This window comes from Marmota marmota, unplaced genomic scaffold (assembly GCF_001458135.2).
Source record: "Marmota marmota marmota unplaced genomic scaffold, marMar, whole genome shotgun sequence".
Classification (NCBI taxonomy): domain Eukaryota; kingdom Metazoa; phylum Chordata; class Mammalia; order Rodentia; family Sciuridae; genus Marmota; species Marmota marmota.
In genome coordinates, this window is record NW_026000057.1 from 42506194 (window position 1) to 42532108 (window position 25915).

At 33.3% G+C, this 25915-nt stretch overlaps 1 protein-coding gene across 50 annotated transcripts in view; it reads left to right on the plus strand.

The window, feature by feature from the left end:
- Ank2 (ankyrin 2) overlaps positions 1–25915 on the plus strand; it is a 554279-nt gene that overhangs the window by 399323 nt on the left and 129041 nt on the right. For 43 of the 50 annotated variants that reach the window (XM_048813760.1, XM_048813787.1, XM_048813791.1 and 40 more), the window contains 5 exons: positions 15275–15373; positions 19547–19732; positions 20166–20189; positions 24094–24192; positions 25571–25669. In XM_048813760.1, coding sequence (XP_048669717.1) covers positions 15275–15373; positions 19547–19732; positions 20166–20189; positions 24094–24192; positions 25571–25669 — 507 coding nt within the window. The remainder of the gene's footprint in view (positions 1–15274; positions 15374–19546; positions 19733–20165; positions 20190–24093; positions 24193–25570; positions 25670–25915) is intronic. The other 7 variants (XM_048813804.1, XM_048813792.1, XM_048813803.1 and 4 more) reach the window with 1 other exon arrangement.

The following is a 25915-nucleotide window of genomic DNA, read 5'->3' on the forward strand; positions in this document are numbered from 1 at the left end:
CTACAGCTTCTTAACTCTATGTAATAATTGGAATCTCCTGATAACTTCTGCTCTTTATTTCTACTCTTTAAGACATGAAAGAAAAAGAGAAGTTTTTTTGAGACTGTTTTAATACTGCCCAAGAAAGGCAGCATAGTAAAATGGATAAGAACACAAAATTTAAAGCATGCTGGTCAAATTCTAGCATTCAGATTCCAACTAGTCCTGTGTTTGTGCTCAGTGCCTCTTTTTGTAATATGGGATTATAATAATAGCACCTCTTGTAAGGGGTTGTTGTGAGATTGATCCGTGTGTAACATTTAGAATACTGCTTGGCAATTTTATGAGCTTCATGACTGTGAGTAATCATTGTTACCAAATTTAGTCAGAGTGCATTTTTGAAAGACCAGCCTTTCTTCATGCCCTCTGCTGCCTATTCTTGGCACAGTGAAGAATAAAACAAAGTCAGTTTGTGTAACTGGTTTGTTTCACAACCTTCTTAGAATGCTGTCAATTTGGGTACAGAAAATTACATTTGTCTAAACACCTCTATAAATTTTTAAGGAATTTGATAGGACATTTAGAACATAGCCATTCATGTCCTAGAGATCCTTACAGCTTCCTCGAATGGGGAAAAAATGAGCATTCTCATCTTGGATATTCTGAGGGGTAAAAACTGAAGTTATTTAATTTACAAAATGTGGTTTGGCCAAATACTATTTTTAAAAATCACTTTCAGAGGACAATTTCAAGCTTGGAAAGTTCTAAATAAAATATTATAAACCTAAAATGTATTGTTTATATTTGTTTGTATACAGTAATAAAATGATTTTTGATATATATACACAGAGATACATATATAATATATAAAATATAGTGTTAATATATCTTATTTAGAACAAAGTATCCGTGAGCATAAAGTTGCAAATATGAAGCTATGCAGAATAACTTTAAATTGCTATTTAAAAAAATACTCAGTGTTCTTAATCTATATAGGTTAGTACTTTTTTTTTTAATTCTTGTGGTTGTAGATGGACAGCATGCCTTTATTTAATTTATTTTATTTTTTATGTGGTGCTGGGGATAGAACCCAGTGTCTCACACATGCTAGGCAAGTGCTCTACCACTGAGCTACAATCCCAGCCCCTGGGTTAGTTTTTTTTTTTTTTTAAGTTCCATGTAACCATTATTTGGGAAGATATTTACTATCTGGGAATCAATCTCAAAAATAAGTCTTGAGAAGAACTAGTTAGTGGCACTTTTATGAGTTAATATAGTTCTCCATGATACAACTTTTTCCCTTAGCATTTTAGTATTTTTTTTAGTATTTATTTTTTAGTTGTAGTTGAACATGATACCTTTATTTATTTATTTATTTTTATGTGGTGCTGAGGATCGAACCCAGGGCCTCGCACAGGCTAGGCGAGTGCTCTACCACTGAGCCATACCCCAGCCCCACATTTTAGTATTTTAAGTGATAATTTAAACTAATAGATTTCATTTAAATTTTAATAACATTTTCATTTAAATTTTAATAAATTTTACCCAACTAGGTATACTGATTTAATGCTTCCAGAATATATCAAAAACTACTTCGTTATTCTCATTAGAGCCACTAACAAGAATTCTGATATACCAAGAATACTGATGTTTGGAGAATTCTTGTTGGTGATACTATTTGACATTACACTTCAGCCTTAGCCAATGTAATGAAAAGAGGAAAAGAAATGAGAATCTGAATAGAAAAGGAAAAGACAAAAGAATGGTATACAGAAGCAGTTATTAATTGACAATCCAAAAATTCTACAAATCAGTTATTAAAATATTTTCATGTTTACCAATTTATTCAGAGCTCAATGCCTGCATAATTCTATCCTATGTATCAAATAGTTGTCCTCTCCTATTATTGGGCTGAGATTTTCTTCGGCTTAAAGGCAGAAATGAATTACTCTTTAAAAAGCTAACACTGTCTTATAAGTACCACGCGCTAACCGATTGTGTGGCTCAGTTGTAGAGCACTCGTCTGGCATGTGTGAGACACTGGGTTTGATCCTCAGCACTACATAAAAATAAATAAATAAAATAAAGGTATTGTGTCCATCTACAACTAAAAAAGCTAATACTGAATCTAAGTAGTAGGATTCATATCTAAGAGTGGCATATTAGACTTTAAATATCCCATACAAAATTGCATGCGTGAAGTCCAGGTTGAAGCTTCATCTGAATGTGCTTGCAGGACTGACCTCAGTGATATTATCTGTTCTTTTCAAGTCACTGGGGAATATTTTTTTAAATATTTGAAAGATCACAAAATCATATTATGATAAAAGTATCTCTCTTTTCATTCACAAACAGCATCCCTTCAAAACTGGATTTTCAGGAATCAAAATACATGTAAATCAACAATATGATCAAAAGATATTCATCCACTATCTGATTGTACAAAACACTCTCCTGTACATTGTCTGAAGAGAACTTGGTATAATTCTTATGTTTAAAAATTTACATTTAAATGCTATATGGAATTGAAGATGTTAACAGCAAGAAAGTGATAGAACAAAACCTTGACATTAAAATGTAAAGCAACAAAGATGTATCTTTTCAGTGAAGAGCAAAATAAAGACATCAGTACTGGAAACAACAGCAAGGCTGACTCCACTCTACTTTTGAGTAAGAGAGAAAAGATGATAAAATAATGTTGAATTACTCCAGGGACACTATGGACAGAGATGTTGATGTGGAAGTCTGTATGGTCTAGCAGTTAAGAACCCTACTCTGTCACTTGCCACTTTCATGACCTTAGGCTCGTTACTTCATATCTCAGTGATTCCATTCCCCCTATTACTATCCCTATCTATTTAGATCATTGAAGAATAGATAATGAGTGGTTTGGAGTTGAGGACAACATCATCTGTTATTTTGGTTAATTGTTAATTGAAGCTTCCAGATCATTATTATCTGAGGGTGGGATGGGAAGAATGATAGCAGCATACAACTTTTCCTTGGTATAACATAGTTTGGGAACTGGGGGCTTCATGCTGAATGGTTAGAAAAAGCCCTTGCTACAAACAGCCCCAAAGAAAAATGAATGTGTTCTTTGTACATGTACCATGTGCCAAGTGCTAGTCTAGGCTGAACATGCAACAGGCAGTTTCAATTTACTGTTGGTAGTTAAAACAAGCAAACCCCAAACTCCATTTCAATGGTGTTACCTCTATTTAATAATTAATTTTTCTATTTTCTGTCACCTTATAACCTACATTTTAATTTTTTTAACAAATGTACTTAAATATGATTTAATGAGGAACAAAGTTCCTTGCTTCTTCTAACACACGAAATGCACATTTTGAAATCCCCAAATCATAGACTTCTTATGTAGAAAAATCTGTTATTTTCTCTTTCCACTGTTAAACCAGACTTGACATTTCTTAATATTTATTTCAAGTCTCTAGCTCAATACTCTCCCTTACATGAGGAGCAAGCAATTTCTGGTAAAACTATTCCATTACTAATATTTGTAACAATCATTTAGTTTATTGAGAAAGTGGCTAAAACAATATAAATCTCAGTGAACAATTTAGCAGTTTATTGTCACCTTCTGATTTTGCAGTTAGGAATTGCATGAGTCCAAGCTACAGGACTCTGTCAGCAACCTCAGACAATGAAAGCTTACTCAGACCTACACTTAGCATGGTTTATAGCATCAGGAAGGAGAAGTACTATTCATTGACAGATTAAATTTGAATTGTAGACTTTTAAAGGTACTTACATCTAAATAATCTGATTCTAAATTTAGAAGGATTGGTTAATATTCATTTGCCATACGCAGAAGAAAGATGAAAATGCTTCTGAATGGCAATGACCACGCCAATTCAGCCAATTAAGCCAATTAAGCCATCATCATTTGAAAACATTGTAATAATTATCCCAGAGGCCATGACAGTTACTATTTGGGGCAGTCGTGTTAGAAAATACATCTAATAGGTTAGTCTAGTATTTGGGGGGCCTCATAGGGTAATACATTTTGGAGCCAATACATCCAGATAGGCTAATCATGATATATTTACATCAAAAGTCTGAATTTCAATAGGATAAGAAGTAGGTAGCGTGTTGGATGGCTTTTATGGATGAGCTTTGGAGGTAGTATTTTCCTTTAAATTTATTGTAGCTTAAATTGTACCTTTTATATTTTGGAAACAAGAACTATATGCACAGATTCTTTTAAGCTGATCAAACACACATTTTAAAGGAAAAGTTTGCTGTAAGATGTCTTTCCATTGGAGTGAGCCAGCCTCAGTCTCTGAAAGGGTACATCTTGAATCCATCTTGACACCTTTCAGAGCTTATTTCCTTGAATGGAAACTCCCCTTCCACTCACTTGTTGGTGATTCTTCCTTCGACAGGCTCTTCCAAGGAACAACCTTGGGCACATTTAGACAGTCAGCTTCTGTGTTTCTGGCCTTTGTATGGAATCAACATTCTAACCAATAAAAGGCAAGTTGCCTTTTCTTAGAAATTTGGGAATTCACATCATTGATCACATTTCCTTTTTTTATGGTTGCCAAGATCCAGTTGTTCACTTATTGAACCAATTTTTAATCTGGCTTCTGCTGACCACTACTGGAGATCAACTAAATATGTTGAGGTCCAATTATATATATACATGTGTGTGTGTGTGTGTGTATGTATAAGCATAAATGTGCATAGATATAAAATACATTTATATGTATATAAAATACTAAATGTATTATTAAATAATATATTTATTACAATCAAACTATGAATTAATAATAATTTAATATTAATTATATAATCAAAATAGTTAAATGTGCATAGATATAAAATACATTTATATGTATATAAAATACTAAATGTATTATTAAATAATATATTTATTACAATCAAACTATTAATTAATAATAATTTAATATTAATTATATAATCGAAATAGTTTTAAGTAGGCTTATATCCTTTATAAATGTGAAAATTATAAAGTTATAAATTCCAAATAAGTATTCCAAAGGACGTACATCTGTCTATGTGACTCAGTGAACCCATTAGTTATCTACATATGTGTTTGGATTATTACATGGAAAATATTTATTCTTTGAAGTTGTATCTTTGGCAAATGGTGAACTAGAGTGTGTTAAGCAGCTGTTAAATATTGAGTGTATCACTCGGGTTACTTCCCTTCTTGATCTCGGCACTGCCTGGGAGCACCACCTGTTCTAACTCCCTAGAAGCTTTTGAAAGAGCTCTGATAAGGGTAAGTCAGCACAGACAAAACCCTACTCTTAGAAATAGAAGAGTTTTATATTAATGCTTTCAATGTGCTTAACTCCTGTGTTACTCAAAAATTACTGAACCTATTTATATCCCCAGGTCTTGTTCTAATGTTCTATTCTCTATATACATCAAATTCACGTAAAATGATTTGAAATGATACCTTGTTTGTATCCAAACTGTGAATTTCAGACATGGGGTAAAAATATCCTTATAATTCTTCCCACTATTGAGTGACTGAGAAAACTTACAGTAAATATTATGGAATTTATGGAAATGAAACTTTTACTTTGGGAAATTTTAAAAAATCTTTGAATCCCATGAACTATGTCAGTGTATTTGTGTCAGCATGCCGTCAAACTACATGTCTTTTGACTTGACATGCAAAGTACTCTATCATCTTAACAGTAATCATTAATGACAAAAATGATCGACTTGCTGAAGGAAGCAATAATTTCATCTGGTTAAAGATTCAAACTTTCTGGTTGGAGGTCTTAGGCAATAAAAAATGCTATACTGTTACCTTATACATGGAGCAACAAAGCCAAGCCTACTAGCTGTGGAAACAGGTGGCTTTGGATGAGTTGGTCTAAATGAATCATATGATATTTTTATGATAGATGTGTTTTTAGAGACATGGAGCAGCAGTTCATTTTCTCAAATCAGTGGGTAGAAATAAGAAAACTGTCTGGCAATCATTCATTAAAAATATATTTTTGGTATAATATACAAGAGAGGTAAAGAGTTATAGCTTATTCTGTGTAGTTTAAGGAAAGTCAAAGTTCTTTCATTCTTATATTTAATCAACCTCAACATAAAAAAATGATCAGTTAAGTTAGGACTGTGGCTTAATTCAAGATAATTATTCATATTTATGGATTTTACTCTGTTGGGGAAAAATTAAACACCCCATGATGATTATTACTGACTTGATTTTCTCAGGGTTGTGGAACTGTACAGAGTATTGTTATTTTTGCCTTTCGAGGTAATACATTTTCTCTTGCTTCTGAGTTATTGGATCACTTATGAAATTGTTCAATAATATACATTTTTAAAGCACTTGCTAGTGCCAAGCAAATCATACTACACATTGAAGATCTGAAACTTATAATCTATGTTCTTTAGCAATTTGAAAGTCTAGAAACATATCAGGGAATTAATTTCCACCCAGTTTAAAAATTCAAATATTCATCAGTCTGGTAGCTTCCTCTCTGATAGTCAAAAAAATTTTATTGCTTCTGTAGAAATTTGTCCTGGTGTTACATCTGCAAAATTTAATTTTAGTTTGTGTTATTAAAATTATTTATTATATGTGGATCATAAAGGCATTATTATAAAATTTTATGTTATATAATGAGAAGGACTTAAACTTAACATTTCTATTGGCAATTTAAATAAAAGTTAGCATTGTATATGCAGAGATACCAATGGAAGAAAATCTACACTGGATACCTCATTTTGTATTTTCCACTTACACAGGAAAAAAAAATATTTTAGAATCTCATCACTTGCAGGACCTAATTTCTTGAAACTGATCCGTCTGCTCTTTTGTAATTTAAACTCATTCTTTTTAAAAAATTGGTTCTTAGTTATACATGACAGTAGAATCCATTTTGATAAAACTATACAAGCATGGAATATATCTTCTTGATAAACCTATCTTAGATGTTTTATGCAGATCTCTTAGGATCATAGAATAATGTTTTAACCAAAATAATAATAAATTAGCTTTTCATACTATTATTTCTGATATGTTTATAACACTCTACCAAGTTCTTAGGAAGTGCTTTAAAAAAAACTAATGCTAGTAATATAAGCTCTATTTTGCTTTAACTATTATATCAACTAGGATGCCTTTGACTGCAAATAAGGAAAATACCCACCTCCTATTTGGATAAATAAAAAAGGCAATTTCTTGACTTTCTAAGTAGAAAATTTAAATAGGTTAGGTGAGCTCCAGGACATATTTCTGTATGTCCCCCTACTTCCACCATGATGGCTCATTTCTAACCAAGGACTCAAATTCTTTCCCTTTGCTATAATTTGTAATGTAAGCTTTATTCTAGTCTGGCTTTCTTTGTGGGCCCAGGATTGGAACCAGATTTTTTTTTTCCTTATTCACAGTTAAAATAAGAGAACAGGTCTGTCCCAGTTTTCCAAAAGAAAATCCTGTATTTGATTGATTAGAGCAGCTTAATTCTCTTGCGCAAACTATAACAAGTCATTGTATTAAAAAGAATGTGATGTGTTGATTGGTTTAAGTTATTTGATGACCTGCTTGCTGTTAGATGATGAGGAGAGTGGGTTTCATTAACTACCAATCAAGTATATAATCATAGTTTTTGTTCTTTTGTTCTAAGTACATCCCCAAAGTACAGAAAGTAGTCTTTATTTTAGTGACTATAATTATTGTCCATTGGGTTTTTTTTTTTTTTTTTTTTTTTTTTTAGAAAAACATCCTTTGTAGCTGTGTATTCACAATATATTTAGGGAAATAATTTGAATCATCCCTATCCTAAAGCTTGGCGATAATCTAGGGATGTTGTTTTCTCAACCTTATCTCTCATAATGCTAATTCAAAGAAGAAGATGATGCATAGTTTCAGGGATGGTACCTCGAGTAGTTACTAACCAGTTCTCAGTCGCATCTTATGAAAAGCTTCCCAGAAGGTCATGGTTAAGGATGCTGAAGAATTCTGCTCTATGTAAAAGCCTAAATCATTAAGCCAACTTGCCTGCAAAAGTAAGGAGACATCTTTAGAAGGCAATTCAGGTTTCACTAGTTTGAAACCCTGAGCTGTCTACAACCATTCCCACTTTTCTATTGTTTCAAATGGTCATGAAATTTCTTGATGGTGTTTTCCAGTAGGTGCAGAATATACATGATACTTTCAGAAAACTGGCAAATATTAAGGGTATTATAAACATTCAAAACTGAAATTGTTAAAGCTCTCTTAGGCTACATATTGCTTCATCTAGGCAAATAAGCACAAGCTACCTATTGCATCTTCTTTTTTTTGCAAAGACCTAATCTTTCCTGCTTCTGAAGCACTGTCATGAAAGCTAACACTTGGTGACAGCTGCTTTGTCATTGTGCTTTCCCGCCCTGCTAACTCTTAAAACAGCATTCTACAAGGAGGATCCCTGATGTGCTCTTTGATACATAACACAGTTTAAAAACAGAAACAAAACTGTCCTGGTAATTTAGGGTTAGGGAAGACCTTGCTGAAGAGCCATAACTCAGTCAACTTCAAACAGGGAAACCCCAATAAATCTTTTATTTTTAGACTTTCCAGGTTAGATAGCATTTTAAGAGGTATGTGACTGCAAAATTTGAATTTAACTGCCTAGGATGTAAATTTCTTTCCTAAAGAAAAAGGAAGTAGCATGGAGTGAGAGTGGAAAGAGGTGTGGTTGGCAAGGTGGACAAGGGCCTGATCATGTAGAAGCTCAGTGGAAGTTAGATTGGTTAGCAATTATCACATAGTAAGTTGTTCCCAAACTTAGCAGCTTAAAATAAAAATCAGCATTTATTATCGTCACCATTTCAGTGGATCAGGAATTCAGTGGTAGCTTAGCTATGCACTTATGGTTCAGCATCTGTCCGGAGATTATAGTGCAGATGTTGCCCAGGGCTAAAGGTTTTGAAGCTAGAGGATTTACTCCCAGGTTGTTCTCCCAGTTAGTATGTTGGTTCTAGTTGTTGGTGGGAGTTCTGAGTTTCTTCTCATGTGAATTTCCACATGAGCGGCTGTTTGAGTGTCATCTAACACAGCAGCTCATTTCCTCCAGAGAAGATAATCCAAAAGAGAAAGCGATGCTAAAGGGCTATAGATTTTAAAACCCTAGCCTTCAAAGTCATATACCAACCATCCCACATAATCAATACCTTAGACGCAAACTACTAAGCTCTCCTGCATTTAAAAGATGCGGAATTAGGCTCCACTTTTTGAGAGAAGTGTTTAAAAATTTGCAAGATGTATATTGAAACCACCACAGGCATTTAGAGAAATTTGTATTTCATTCTATTTTATCTGTTTATCTTTTAAAAATATTGACTGAGCACATACTATGCTAAAATTTTTATAAGAATTAAATAAGCCTCTCAGAATGACAGAATAACACTTGTACAGAAGAGAAGAAGGATATGGTAAGAGTCTCAAAGCATCTCTGCCACTACTATATCTACTCACCTCCAATTTTCTCCTTTACCTCTGTAACTGGTCAGTCCACTTGGCAATCAGTCAGTCTCTGGGTTAAAGACTATTTAAAATGTAAATTGTAAAATGACAACTTCCTTTTCATCTGTAGCATTTCCAACTAGAAAAACAAGACAATTTCTTAATCATTGAAAGGTACTTAATGAGCTTTGCAATATTGAATTAAAAGTAAAACAAATAACATAATAATAGGCAATTTGCAGATATATTAATTTATAAACCATTAGAAGTTTTCATAATTTCCATGCTTGACTTCAGAGTAGTATATTTCAGAGACTATGATTTAGTTTATGCTTGATCTACAAAATTATCTAAGGAACAGCTTTAGCTGAATGGTAATGTGTTAGGATTCATTGACATTTTTTATGTATCTATCTAGCTAAGAGATTTTCAATTTAAAAAACATTTTAAGGACTTGAGAATTATTTTCAAATGCATTCTTAAATAGGCTTTTACTCATGTTGGGCAATGTGTATTATTGATTCTGTATGAATCTATTTTATGTAATGTGTTATATTATCTGCTCTTTGGGGGCAGGATCTATATTTGTTTCTTTCAAAAAACCTAGTCTAGTATGGCTCATAGTTATATTACTAACATAACTGGGAAAAAATAATATTATGTGTTTAAATTTTCTAAAATACAGGAAGATTCTAAATTTGGAAAAAAAGTTATACCTATTTAATAAATCTATAAAAATAACTATTATCAATGACCTATAATATAGACTGAAAGAAACCACATCTAATCTTTTCAATCATGAAGTTTAATATAAATGCCTGAATACTAAATTATATTTTGAAGTACCAAAGTCATATTAATATTTCTAAATCTCACTTCTTCTCAGGATTATGATGAAAATCTTCTTTCCACTCTGCTAGACTATAGTCTGGCCACTTTCCATGTCATCCTCTCCATTCTTGGCAATGTCATTTCCTTAAAATGCAAATGTGTTCATGGTGAACCCCTGTTTAAAACCCAGTGATTCCCAAGGCGTTAAAAATAAAATCCAGACTCCCCAGCAAGGCAGATGGGACTGTTTTCTGCCTATCTTTTACCTCCTCTCCCCTCTAGCATTGAATTATTTGCAGGTCCCCATTTGTTTTACTTGTTCTCATCTCATACTGTTTCTTCTGTCTGAAACACCTTTTCTGCTTCTGGGTCTAACTTAGGTGTTTCCATGACTCAGTTCACACTGAGTCACTCCCAGTAACATCCTTCAGATACAATTTCCTTGGAAAGTTGAGTTCTGTGTCCTTTATCTATGTTTTCCTTATATCCAATATATCACTTTAAAAATAAAAATTTATTTATTTAATCAATTATTTAATTATTTAATAAACTAATGTGTTCACTGAACTGTAGTTTGCTAATTTGTTCATCTTAGCTCTGGACTGTGAGTTCTTACAAACAGATATTTTTTATTTTTTGTCTCTGAATCACTAAGGCTAAACAACAATTTCTGACAGTGAAGAGTCACCAAACACATTTTCTGTTGAATAAATATAAATGAATGACAGATAATTAGTAATTTCCTACAGGCAGGGGTAATGTTCAAAAATATTTAATGATTAGTTTCTAGAGGTACTTATGGGTTATGTCAGAATGCTCTTAACAATTGCTGATGCTGTGCTTCTTGTACCCACCAATATCAACTCCAGCTATAGGGATCTTTGACTTTTTTTTTTTTTAATATCAACATAAGGAACTATATATACTTTCATACCTACTTGCGTTCGGACTATTTTAGAAAAACATTGAGACATAATATATGGCCAAGTGCCTTAATGCATGTACACAGAGACCAATTATGCTGTGTGGTTAAGTCACTTATGTGTGAAGATGAATGCTTTCCTGTAAAATTTACAATGGTGTTAATGTGCTGCTGGGCTTTGTCTTAATTACTCAGAGGAGTGTTCACATTCTCCAGTGGGATATTTCTTGTTAAGTAGCAGTATGGTAAGAAAGGATCATTTGCACATCTTTAGAATCTGCACTAAATCTTTATTGTCTCATTTCATGTGTTTTATATCAGTAAACAATTCCCTCATCTCTTAACCAGTGTTGCCTAAGCTCATGTTTCCTTCTTTTATGTACCCTATTGCGAATTCTGCAAAAACTGATTAATACCATGTTTCCATTCTCTTCTCCTACCATCCCAAGCCAAGGTATTCATTTTAGAAAGAGTAAACTTTATAAAATACAGATGCAATCATGGTACTTCCTACCCCAAACCAATCAACCATTCTGCATCACTTACAAAAAAATTTCTTTGGGTGCTTTCAAAAAAATGAGTTTTGTAAAAAGTGCATGTGTTTGGGCTTTGTACATGGAGACTCCAGTTTGGTAGGAGTAGGGTGGTAGAGTGGTACCTAGACATTTTTAACAGTTTCTAGAGGAGATTCTATCTCATAGCCAGGCTGAGGACTCCAGAAAAAGTCCCAACTCCATTACAAGAAGGTTATTCATGAACAATAATTAGCTATGAGATTTTGGCCAAATTGCCTATGTATTGGACCTTAGCTGCTTCATTTTAATAGGGGAAATAGTGCTAATGTTGCAGCACTATGCTAAGTATTAGAGATAGGGTTGGGTCATTAATCATCCAAACTGAGATACTCCAGGGCATTTTGCATAAATGTGGGCTATTCTAGGCAAATTGGGGCATGCAGTCACTATAATTTGAGAACATATATTGAATGCATTTCTCACAGTGGCTAATGTAGCAGAAGCTCAGTGGATCATCTTTATTTTCATTGTTCTTAATATTTGTTTTCCTCCTCTGTTGGAAGCCCTGGCACACAAGGTTATGATACAATGCACACAAATGGTATTTGTGATGTATTGTCACCAAAATCTAAAGTTTCCTATCATGGTCCTCTCCCCTCTGTTTACTATATTTTGTAAGCCTTGATTTCTCTCCCCTACCCTCTCCCTTTCTCTCTCTCTCTCTCTCTCTCTCTCTCCTTTCTACCACTCTACATTCCTTTAATACTTGCAGGTCCCAAGGTAAGAGTGCAAAAGGGACCCACTTATAATTTTTAAAATTATAAAATATAGATTGAACTAACAAACTTTTAAATAAGTGTTCTATTTTGATAACTACTACAACAACATGGCAAATCCATATATAGACTTGGAGTCTGCACAGTTCCACACAAGAACTATGGTGAGAGGAGTGCCAAGCCTGGACCTTGACCTATGGCCGGCCCCTCTGCTCTTCTATCCCTGGCTTCATCTGCATTTCAGGACCACCAGCCTATTCAAGCTCTGTTCATCTCCTACTTCCACTCTCCCTAGTAAGCAACTCTTAGGGTGTGTATTTGATTCCTGTTGCTGCTGTAACAAATTACTACAAGTTCAATGGCTTAAAACAACAACGAATTTATTCTCTCCTAGTTTTGAAAATTAAACTTACTGGGTTTAATCCAAAGGTTGGCATTGTTGTTTCCTTCTGGAGATGTTAGATAAGAGTCTATTTTTCTTGACAGTTCCAACTTCTGGATCTGTATTCCTTGAATCATAACCCTTTCCTTCATCTTTAAAGCCCAAGGTGTAGCGTCTTCTTTCCCTCTGAACTCTTACTTTCCTCTCATGAAGACCCTTGCAAAGGCATTGAGCCCATTTGGCTAATCCAGGTGTCGAGGTCTTTAATTTAATCATGTCTGCAAAGTACCTTTTATCATATAAGGTAGTTTACATGTCCCAAAGATGAGGATATTGATATATATGAGGCCCTTTATTCAGCTAACCAAAGAACCCTTGGGAGGATGACAAGGAAGAAGTCTGAGGAAGCATTGGGAACATACTCAAGGACACTTAGGCAGACATTCTGGGCAGCCAGGTGTGTGAGGGGTGGCCTGGAAGTCAGGAAGCATTGGGGTCATAGTGGGCATGTCTCCTTGGCCCTCAGCATTTGCTGCCTTGCTCAGCCAGAGGAGGTTCTGCTACAGCTCACCACTCAGGGCTGGGGCTGTTGTAGAGGCACAGGCCAAAGGATGGTTCATTTCCTTTCCCCTGTCAATCTGGAAACCACTATTTTCCTTTCTCCTTATTCTAGCTATAAGATTCCGTTGGAGGAAAAATGTCAGCAAATTGCTGTACTCGATTAAAAGTTCTTTTTCTCTTTTTGCATCCCTGCCTTTTACTTGTCATGAAAGATCCCATTCCACACCCACTCATTGTTTTTAACCATCTTCCCTGGCTTTCCCTTCCTTTGAATCTCTAATTCCATCCTTCCGCCACCTCTTCATTGTTCTTAAAATATACAAGATTTCACCTGCTTGCTATGTTTTAAAAAGTATGCTATCGAGCCAGCAAATTATTCCTGAATCCTACAACATTGTTAATTCACTCTTCTTATAATATTTCTTTTTTAAGTTTTAAATTTTCTTCTACCATTTGAAGCCTGCAGATTTTCTTTTATAATCAAATTTAAAATTACTTATTCTGCTTGTACACTCTGTATATATTTTGCTGGATTTGGGGCATTTGAATACTATTTCCACAGTCATAGAGTATATAGAAGAATTTTTATGTCAATAAAATAATTTTACAATGCTATTTTTCTCCTTTTAAGTTAAAAAAATCTCTGAATACTCACCTCTGTTTTTACGCATTCTTGTTAATGCATGGAAAATTTGAGGAAATTATCAATGTTTTAAGATTCTTGTGGTTTTGAGAGAATTGCTAGGTTTTGAGAGTTTATGAACTATTATACAAGCTTTATTTTTAAATAATTTTTTGGTGTTTCTTCTTTTCTTAATGGGGCTTATATTATTCCTAAGGATCTAATGAAAAGGTAACCTGCCAATTTAAACTTAGTTTTAGAATAATGTTGTAAATTTAAGTGAATTTTTGCCCAAGTCCATAATAATGTAATATTCCTGTAATGTATGCTCCGTGAGAACATGTGTGTTCCTCTTGTTCGCTGTTTTTCAGTGATGACTTAGCTACTAGCAGCTGGATTTTGATAATTAATTAATTAAATAATTACAAAAATGGTAACATTTCAGAATGATTTTAAAATAATAAAATCATGTTCAGTACAGGCCATCAGGCCATGCTATTTCAATCAGAATGGTAAAATACAGATTTTTTTTTTAACTTTCAATCAAATTTGCAATTTCTTCTAGCCTATTCTGGTATAAGCAATAATTTATACCCATAAGAATACTAACTAAATTGTTTATATTCAAGGCAATACAGGCCTGTTTAAATAGTTTATGAATTGGTAAATACAGAGGACATTATATATTATTTTATGTATAGTAAGAATTCTATATGCTCTATAGAATATCTACATAGCCCAGAACTATGTAGATTAAGATAAATAAGTATCTTCAGCAGTTTTGGGAGATGAAAAATGTGAATCTCTGGTATTAAAGTGAGAAAAATATTTTCACTCTGTTCTTTTCTCCTCATTTCTTTTTTTCATGACATTTTTTAATTTTTAATTTTTTTGAGTAAAAGAAGATTCTAATTTATTTGGAAATATTTCATGAATTTGCTGTTAGAATTGCAAGCATAAATTCATAACTATAATAGAGAAGTAATAGTTACTTCTCCTCATTTATTTATTTCTTTATGAATTGTTTGTGGGAATTGGTCAACTGTGATCTAGTCTCATAATAGTAATGACATATATGATTTATTCAGTGTGAAAGTATGCTATGTAGCTTCGTCATTTGAAAGGTTTACTTCATAATGTCTCTTTCCTTGTGATATTTTCTTCCATGGCTTAAGCTTTATAAATGATTAAAGCTGTCATCTTTTTTTATCATTTGTTCTTAGAATGGCTTCACTCCCTTATACATGGCTGCTCAGGAGAATCACATTGATGTTGTAAAATATTTACTGGAAAATGGAGCTAATCAGAGCACTGCTACAGAGGTAAGACTGCCAGTCCAAGTCTTGAGTTCTTTGATTATAATGTCCATGTTCTTTATACCAGTTGCAAAAGCTCTCCATGAACTTTTCTAAAACATGCTGGCAATACTTATATTATAATTACATCTACAGAGTGGCTATGAAGAAATGACCCAGGCTTGTGCACACAGTTCCATGAGTTTATGCCTTCACTTTAGATTCACGGCCACTTATTCTTATATGAAATCATGCCTGTGTCAATTTGGGGTATTCTACTTTTGCAATCTTTATACCATTTTAAAAGTAGATTACCATGAATCATAATCATTTCTTTTTATCAATATTTTATCTGGTTAAATTCAATACAATTCCTTGAAGGAACAATTTCTCACCATCAGAAATAATTCACAAGTATTTGTGTTAGCATAATTTTCTGAGGAAAATGTCACTAAAATGCTATTTATACTGAAACTGGAATATGACATATGTGTGTAACTCTGTTTATGGCAACCATTAAATACCATGATTGACATCAGTCCAGTTTCAAAGAGTTCATTCAGGACATCTAATCATATGAGGGATTGGGAGGGGGCAGGGACTCTCAGAACATCACTTTTCTTTCCTACACATGTCCACCTCATAAGAAGATTTTACTTTGTATTTTCCATCTCATTTTAGCCTAGGCAGATGCAGGGGCAAGTCCAGTGACTTTCCAAGACAGTAGTTTCTAGGTGTTGCTCCTGAAGCCCTTGAGCTTGGAGAAAATGCCTTGGGGACTCCTGGAGAGCTGGGAGTTGGTGATGTGGGAGAGGAGAGGAAGGAGCCTCCACTTGGACATTTCCCTCCTCACCTCTTTTAACCAGAGTATTCAGGCTTTGTTTTTCCTGTTTCCTATTTTCTAGTTCCACTGATACAATTTTACAACTCCAGCCCTGAAGTGAAATAGGACTGCTTGAATCTTGTAACCCAGAAACCATCTTGATAATTTTTAATGTTGAATATGGCTTCCTTTCCAGACAATTAAATCTTTAGGTTAAATGAACATGAACTTCTTTCTACACAACAATGGAAGTCATTAAATCTATTAAATCCACTTCCAGGCTGTTTGGGAGAAAACTTTTTATGGAGCCAATCAAAATCACTTTCTGACAGTTTATTTCCATTTAAAAAATCCCAATAAATCACTCTTAATAAGAACACATTTCCTACTTAGAACCAGAAAACACAGCTGCCCAATATGAAATGATTTCTTTGTTCAGAACAGACAGATTTTGCACTCTTGCCATAGGAGTACAAAGTGATTGTTATGATTTGGGGCCTTTTTTTCCTGAGACACTAATTCTGTCCATGTGAATATCTTCAGGCAAAGCTTGGGTAACAAAGAGACTGTATCTCTGAGAAATATACCAAAACAAGGAAATCTCTCTAATGTTTTATTCTTTTACTTTATAAAGACAATATCACTTACCAGGTGAAACTTGTACACCAGAGCCCTCTTAGTCACCATATAGACTTAATGTCTCTAGTGGAAGATTTAGGTAAACTCAGTTTGCCCACATTCTCAGCTGACTCAGGCTCCTCTGGTCTAGACCTTTGCAGCATTTCAGTCTGATTCCAAAAATACCCCTTTATGTACTCTGCTTTGGTAGAGGCGATGTTACATCATGATCCAAAGAAACTTAAAACCCTCTCTGGTTTCTGTACCAAGATGCAACTTTTGCAAATGAATGGGATTTTTGAATCTTAGCTTAAACACATGCATACCTTATTTGTTTCATTTTAAAAATCACCTTAATAATTAAATTTAACTTTTCCTGATTGAATGTATAAAAGTTTAATTCATTAATACACTAGCACTGATCCTTATGATTATCAAAAAACACACATATGGACTAAACTTTACACATTGCATTTTAAATCCATCATTTCTGTTAAAAAAAATGTTTGTAGTGGCATATGGTTGGTTGTCATTTGGTATGTTATGCTGCACTGCTAAATATCTGCTATAATCTCATGAGCACAGATGTGGTTATGCCTAAAGGAGACACCCTGAACTGGTTGTTAGTACTAATTTGCAAAAATTAATTACTAATCAAGACATTATGCCCACTTTAAAAATCAGATAATTATGGAATCATTGAACATGGCAGTGAAACTCATGTGTATGATGAAATATTTAAAGTTGCAAATTTCTCATGATTATAGCAGTTAGCGTTGATAAATAAATGATGAAAAATGAAGCAACTGAAATTTAACCTGGATTTCCTTGAGTTAGTTGAGATATTTCAACATATCATTCCAAATGAGGTATAGATTGGAATAAAATCCAATAAAACTTGGATGGAGATCTAGAATTAAATTCTCCAAAGAGAGTTCTCTGTCTCTCCAGTTCCATTTTTATATTTCTCTGCTCTTCCTTCTTCCTGAATGTTGCCAAAATTGAAGGCTGATATCTCTCTAATAAAGTTCCATTCTGAGAGCAAATGCTTCATCTCCAAGAAAAAAAAAATCAAAGTTCACAGTTTTAAAAATATAAGCTATCACAGTGTTTCAAGAGGTAATAAAATTAAATATGTATATGATAATGACACCATGTTTTCCCTGTTCAACTAGTGCTTAATCTGTGCCTAAATTCTAAATTTAAGCTAGCTGCTGTTTTTCATCTTCAGACACAACATTCTTTACTCTTCTATTCTGTTAAGTAATCAGTTATACTTAAAATTCTAATCTTATTAAAAAGAAAAAAATCACTTATTGGGATTAGTACTGCATACATAATGTGATACATTTGAGAAAAATTATTTTCCTTCAAAAGGCTTCACTTAGCATTCTAAAATTATTATTGAAAACAAATTTAGTAGTTACATTGTGGTAAATTACCATTGTCTCTATAATGCAATCTTTAAATGTATACCCTCCTTTTCAAACTTTTTCTTTCTTTCTTTCTTTATTTATTTATTTATTTGGTATCAGGGATTGAACCCAGGGGAGCTTAACCACCAAGCCACATCCCCTGTCCTTTATTTTATTTTATTTTTTATTTTTTAAACTTTGAGATAGATCTTGCTAAATTGCTTAGGGCTTCATAAAATTACTGAGGCTGACTTTGAACTTGGAATATTCTTGTCTCAGCCTCCCTACCTGCTAGGACTACAAGTGTGCCCCACTGTTCCTGGCTCTTGACCATGTATATACCTGTATATCCTCTTGACCTCTCTTCTGTATATGAATGGAAACATTTAAGATTTGTTTCTAAACTTTTGGGAATTAAGGAGGTTTTTTAACAGAAATATAGCCCAGAATATCTATTTTTTTTCTATTTACCGATCACCTTTCCAGGAACTAAAGACTTGTTTTTAAAGAGAAAACATGACCTTCCAAGTTGTCTAGCACAGTTGTCTATTTACCCCTAAGCTCCTTCTAAGTTTGCATTATCTGTACTGTTGTTTGCTTAGCACTCTTCTTAACTTTAGATTTCAAAAATCAGTTTATAAATGTTTTATAGAATGTATATTTTATATCTAAATGCTCTTAAATAAAATTTAGTTTAGAACAAAATTAATGATTATCCTAATTTGCCAAAGAGTTTTAGATCACATTATGTCCAAAACTTCCAAAATTGGATTGGTAATAGCCATTCCGTCCACAATGGTTATCATTTTCCCAGCCAATACAGAGACATTGAGCAACTTGCATAGTTGATCTTGTGTGTGTGTGTGTGTGTGGGGGTGGTTACCATATTTGTGATTCCCAGTCAGATTTAAGTTCCACTCTAAAGTTCTACTCTTGTCTTCTCACATTTTCCTTCTCATAACCAGGCATTCCTTAGGGTTTGTTCTAATTTTTATTCCCATTAAAAACATACAAGTGATCAATAAAAAAAAAAAACACAATTACAACAACAACAACAAAAAAAAAAACATACAGGTGATCACATTCCGGCTTCAAAACAATCACACCCTTTAGGTAGTGTGCTTTGTTAGGACACATTTTTTAAAGAAATCTATAGAACAGAATTTAGGAAAGAAATCTGATTAACTTAGTCCACAGTGTGACAAATGACTAATTATGATCTGCTTCTGATCTTGCTTATCAGTGTTCATCACTACCTTAAAATTTAGAGACACCACTGCTTGGAGCTGAAACCTAAGAATCTGGATGTTAATGGAAGATATTTTTCTTCCTCGATTTTGCCAGGATGGCTTTACTCCTCTAGCTGTGGCCCTCCAGCAAGGACACAATCAGGCGGTGGCCATCCTCTTGGAGAATGACACCAAAGGCAAAGTAAGGCTGCCAGCTCTGCACATTGCAGCTAGGAAAGACGACACCAAATCTGCCGCACTCCTGCTTCAGAATGACCACAACGCTGACGTCCAGTCCAAGGTAAAAGCTGAGTGCATCTGTTTAAAGGAACTCTGTGCTGCCAGATTCTTCCTGGGGAGTGATAAAGAAGTAGGCCCTGGTGATAATGCAAAATTACTCCTGCTCATGAAAAGAGATAAAATTACTTTCAGAGGTATTTCAGAAAGATGGGGTATTTGGGTACACTAGAAAAAAATTAAATGCAAGATAATTTTCTTTAAATGATGAGGATTGGCTATTGAGAAATTTGCTTCCTTCTGTTTACAGTCATAAATAATATAAAAAGAATCAGAAAGAAACAACTGTATTGCGTAGTGTTTTGGGACTTTTTTCTGCGTAGACTGCATTTTGGCATGTTGGAATAGTATCCCCAGTTCAGCAAGCAGATTGACTGTTTCCTTAATTTTGCACTGTGTAATATTTTCCCTCTTTTTCCCATACAACACTGCTTCAGATGATGGTGAATAGGACAACTGAGGTACAGTATTGTGATTATACCAAAACTTGCCTTATTTTTATTTATTTTTAATTTTTACCCAGTTAGAATAAATGCTCACTAATTCATACTAATGATTAAAATTTCCGTGAATGGGAAATCATTTAGAAATTTTTCTTATAATTAAGGAAAATTGATAGTTCAAATATATTTAATGCAACATCTATTTGACGTGTTATTAAATCAACGAAACTAAATACAAATTTAAAGTTTATGAGACTAGACCATGAAATAAAACTCTTCCTTAACATATTTTAATAAGTGAGCTTTACTTTTAACTTTTTGCAAAGAAGAGATGTGATCTTGATTTCTTAATGAGAATTCTCAGATTAAAGTTTAGAGAAGTGAAAATGAGAGAGGTTTCTCCGTTACCATGTTTTATATTTTTGTCTAATTGCAATTGCCTTTTACCCCTGTATGTTTTTTTCTTTATCATTTTGTTTGTAATCAATAATCATATCGAGCATATCATGTGCAAAGCAGTTACTTTTTTTATAAGTCTTAAAACACTTGCCATTAAATCATTTTCCTCATGTGAAAATAGATGATATCAAGCAACAAGAGTAATAAGTTTTGAAACCTCTCAGGTGGGATATGTGTGTGGGGGGGTCTAGTCTCTCCTTGGCCATTGCTGCAGACATGCCCTAACAGAAACATTGTTGAAAGTATATTATAGATATTATTCTATACTCAAAGGCAAGTGGCTGATCATGTAGCTTGACTTTCACTGGAGTGAGGGAATTCTTTTTTTTTTTTTTTTTTTGGTGCTGGGGATTGAACTCAGGATCTCGTGCATGGGAGGCAAACACTCTACCAACTGAGATATATCCAAGCCCCTGAGGGGATTCTTTAACATCTTATTTGATTACTGGATTATGGGCTCATGGAGATTATGAAGCCTTGAACATTCACACTTAGTGTTGAACGATAGAGATGTATTTCTAAAACTATAATTTTCTTTTTTTTTTTAAATTTTTTTTTAATTTATTTTTTTATTGGTTGTTCAAAACATTATAAAGCTATTGACATATCATATTTCATACAATAGATTCAAGTTGGTTATGAACTCCCAATTTTACCCCAAATACAGATTGCAGAATCACGTCGGTTACACATCCACATTTTTACATAATGCCCTATTAGTAACTGTTGTATTCTGCTACCTTTCCTATCCTCTACTATCCCTCCTCCCTCCCCTCCCATCTTCTCTCACTACCCCATCCACTGTAATTCATTTCTCTCCTTGTTTATTTTCCCATTCCCCTCACAACCTCTTATATGTAATTTTGTATAACAATGAGGGTCTCCCTCCATTACCATGCAATTTCCCTTTCTCTCCCTTTCCATCCCACCTCATGTATCTGTTTAATGTTAATCTTTTCTTCCTGCTCTTCCTCCCTGCTCTGTTCTTAGTTGCTCTCATTATATCAATAGATGAATGGATAAAAAAAAAATGTGGCATTTATACACCATGGAGTATTACGCAGCACCTTAAAATGACAAAATCATAGAATTTGCAGGGAAATGGATGGCACTAGAGCAGATTATGCTTAGTGAAGCTAGCCAATCCCTAAAAAACAAATACCAAATATCTTCTTTGATATAAAACTATAATTTTCTTTATCGACACATTTGTGTTTTGAGATGGCAGTAGACTTGAGTTATTTGTGTCACTTCTTTTGGTCCATATCTATGCATGGAACCTAGGTCAGAGACAAAAACTAAAAACAGCAGAGGCCCCAAATCAATACTTTGGTGAAATTATTCAAATAGGAATTGTACAAATTGATCTTTATTACTGATTACTGATTTTAATACATTTAATTTTTTAGATGCTCTTTGGTGAATATGATACATTTTTGAAAGCAGTGTTAGCTCTAAATATCATATTTGAAAGCAGCAGTTTGGATTGAGTTGTACTTGGTCATAAATATTTCTCTTAAGTTAATCGAGCACCAAGAATAGGAATCATTCCATCTGTAGTCTTGTGGAAGGGTGAACTCTGCCTCCCACTTCTCTGTTAATCAGGGAAGAGTCCTCTGAGAGGGCTTCTGTTAGTCTTGTGCTGTTCCAAGACTCACAGGCTGAGGCATTAACCTGGATGGTCAATGAGGATGTATCAGACGATAAATTCATTTATTTTTGCAAATGAGAAACTAATATTATTATACTTGAATAATTTGAAAATGTTCTACCAGCAATCAGTATGTTTTTCTGAAATTATATTATAACTTGAATAATAGACATACATTCAGGATATGCCTGGGTGACAGGAAATATCAAGATAAAAATGAAAAAATCAGTTATGTTTTAAAATACAGCAATTTGACATTTTATAAAATGATATACGGAGTATACTGACTTTTTTTTTTTTTAACATTTTGACATCACTTTTTGGCATTACCTAAATGTAAAATAAAAATATCTTGACTACAGTTGTGGAATTTTGGATTGATAATTACTATTCTCATTTTGGGTCTTGCTTCTCTACAGTAAAAATTATTTGCAGTTAATGTTGCTGATAGCGCAGAAAAATTTCTGTTACCTAAGTTATCTGAGAACTTATTCAGAGTGTTTTAAAAACAAAACCACTAAACCCACATATCAACTCAATAGAAAAACAATGATTGTAATTTAGAAAATATTTCTTTAAAGTAATATGGTACACATCAAAGTTCAGTTCAAATAATAAAGAACAATAGAAAATAATCAGAAAACGGCAGGATGTCATAGCCACTTAATACTATTTTAAGTAATGAAAATAGAGTGAAGAAGATGATCAGATCTTTGTGTAATTTAATAAGAGTTAAGACATCTATTGTGATAATTAATGTCTTTTGGGGGGCAGGGGTTACTGGCGATTTACCCAGAGGCACTTAACTCTGAGCCACATTCCCCCTTCTTATTTTTTTATTTTTTGACAGGGTCTTGCTAAGTTGCTTAGGCCCTCACTGAATAGCTGAGGCTGACCTTGAACTTAGAATCCTCCTTCCTCAGCCACCTGAGTTGCTGGGATCAAAGGTGTGCGCCACTGTGCCTGGCCAAAAGTTTTAAAGCAAATTTCATCAAAAATAAATAAATATATAAATAAATATCTACTTTTCTTCACTTAAAAAGTTCAGATGTTATTTTTTGAACATTTTCAGAATAAATAATTTTCTAATACTTGTATAATTGATCTAACCTGGTTGCCTTAATCATATTTTATTAATAAAAATTAGTTTAATTAGCATTCAAAATTGGACTATGCTGAACTTTTATTTTGTATTCTTATTACTACCAAGTATATTATTTAATTTTTGTTTAAAAATTTTTTTTCATTATAAAACATTGCCTGATTAATCAGTTGTAAGGATATGGAAATACCATGACAGGTATTTGTAAGAATTTTCAGTTCTTACAGTTCCAAAGACATAATGTCAACCAATGCTATTTTACAAATCAAGAATAAAAACACAGATTTGAAACCTCCCAAGAAAACCACATTTTTAAAAATTCACAATGTGTTAATTCTATGGCTGAAACTTTATGTTTTTTAATCATATTTTGTTTTTCTCTATTATGCTAAATCAACTCAAGAAACATGGTTTGGAATAAGCAAATCTGATAAATAGATAAAAATTTGTGATAATTAAAAATAATGATACCAGTGAATGTAGAATATTTTTTTCTTTATATAACTATATATTGCGCATTTACCTCTTTATGTAACTATCACCACATAACACTACAATTTGAAAAGAGTCTTATTAAAGCATTTATTATCTAAATTATGTTTTTCATATATTAGGTAAGCTGTAAAATAAGTGATTTTCTTCATTGGTTTGGTGACCATAGCATAAAAAGTGAAATGCTTTGTCAACTGCCATTTCTTTCCTTTCCACAGAGTGGTTTTACTCCTTTGCACATAGCTGCACACTATGGAAATGTCAATGTGGCAACTCTTCTTCTAAACCGGGGCGCTGCTGTGGACTTCACAGCCAGGGTACGGATTGAAATATTTTCATATCTTAGGCAGCAATAAACGGGTATTTTATGAAAGTAAAAGTGAACACCAATGGCTTTCTTAAAGATTTTATTTTTATTTTTTCCCCTTTCTTGGAACTTCCTAAAGGTACTAGATTTTCCTTTTACTTTTTTTTCATATCACAGGAAGTTCTTGGGATTTAACAAGTAAAAAATAGGAATGTCCTAAATTCACATGCACACAAATCATTTGCAATAGTTGAGGAGACTATTGGTTTTGACAACAATTTGAGCAGTTATGTTTAAAGATCATGCTGAAAATGATGAATAATCAGCTTCAAGTTAATAAACAATGAAATATTATACATAAAATATGTAGGTAGTATGTGTTACAGTAATAAGAGGGCATGCGATTTGACAGAAATTTTTTGTTTAATGAATTGAGAATTCATTCATACGAAGAGTCTGACTAAGATATAGAAACAGAAATAACATGGAGTATTATCTGCTTAATGGTATGGAAATAATTCATTTACATGAAAGATATGAAATTCACATGTGGTAGTATTTAGTATAAATCAATTAATGCAAGATTTGAATATTCAAAAAAGTATGACAAAATAAGGTACATATTCTCCTAAGAAGTTTTCTGCACTGGAACTATGTTGTGCTGTTTTCAAGTTGCCTTTCTTACTGCATTATTCTAAAAAATATGTTTATAAGAATCATTTTCCATTGGATATTAATATGTGTATTTGTATGCTATTTTAAAAAAACTTGTTCTTTTTAGTTATACATGACAGTAGAATGTATTTTGACATATTATACATACATGGAGTAACTTCCCGTTCTTTTAGTTGTACATGATGTGAGTTACACTGGTCATGTATTCATATATGAACATAGAAAAATTATGTTCAATTCATTCTACTGTCTTTCTTGTTTCCATCCTCCCTCCCTCCCCTTTATTCCCCTTTGTCTAATCTAGCTGTACTTCTATTTCTAAGTGTAAAAAAACTTTGAGATCCCAGACTTTTTAAGAGCCTGGATGTTATCAAAAGATTTTATCCTAGGGATCTATGTTAGATAGAATTTGAGTTTTTGTTTCTACTACACCAAAGTTCTCCCTTTTTCTACTCACTGTAATGTGTACGTTCAATACATTCATAGCTATTGACTTATTTATGCTGTTTTATTCCATTTTGTATTCTCTAACAATAGTGCCTTGTAGTTTGTGTGCTTCTTTGGTCCTTAAAAAAATCAAAGATATTGAAACAGTAGAAACCATGGGTCAAATTACCAGGTGGTCATTTGTGCCCTTTGTGCCCTTTGACACCAAGTCCCTGCTATCATGCCGTCATACCCAACTTGCTCTGTTTCGTCTTTCCATGGTGTAGAATGGAATCACTCCTCTGCATGTGGCTTCCAAAAGGGGAAACACAAACATGGTGAAGCTCTTACTAGATCGAGGTGGTCAGATCGATGCCAAAACTAGGGTGAGTGTCTCTGTTCTTTGATTTACTTCCATTATAATTTCTTTGTATCCTCTTACCAATCACCTTAAAACACTAGTCGGTAAACACAGACAATGTGTTTTCAAGGAAATTGCTACCTTGGATTTGATTTAAATCTCATACAATATTTAAAGGCTTCATATCATAAAGTGAAATTAATATTTGTTCAGAAATGCCTGAAAACAGAATGTTAGCCCCTCAATGTAATAGTTTCACTTTTTTTTTTTT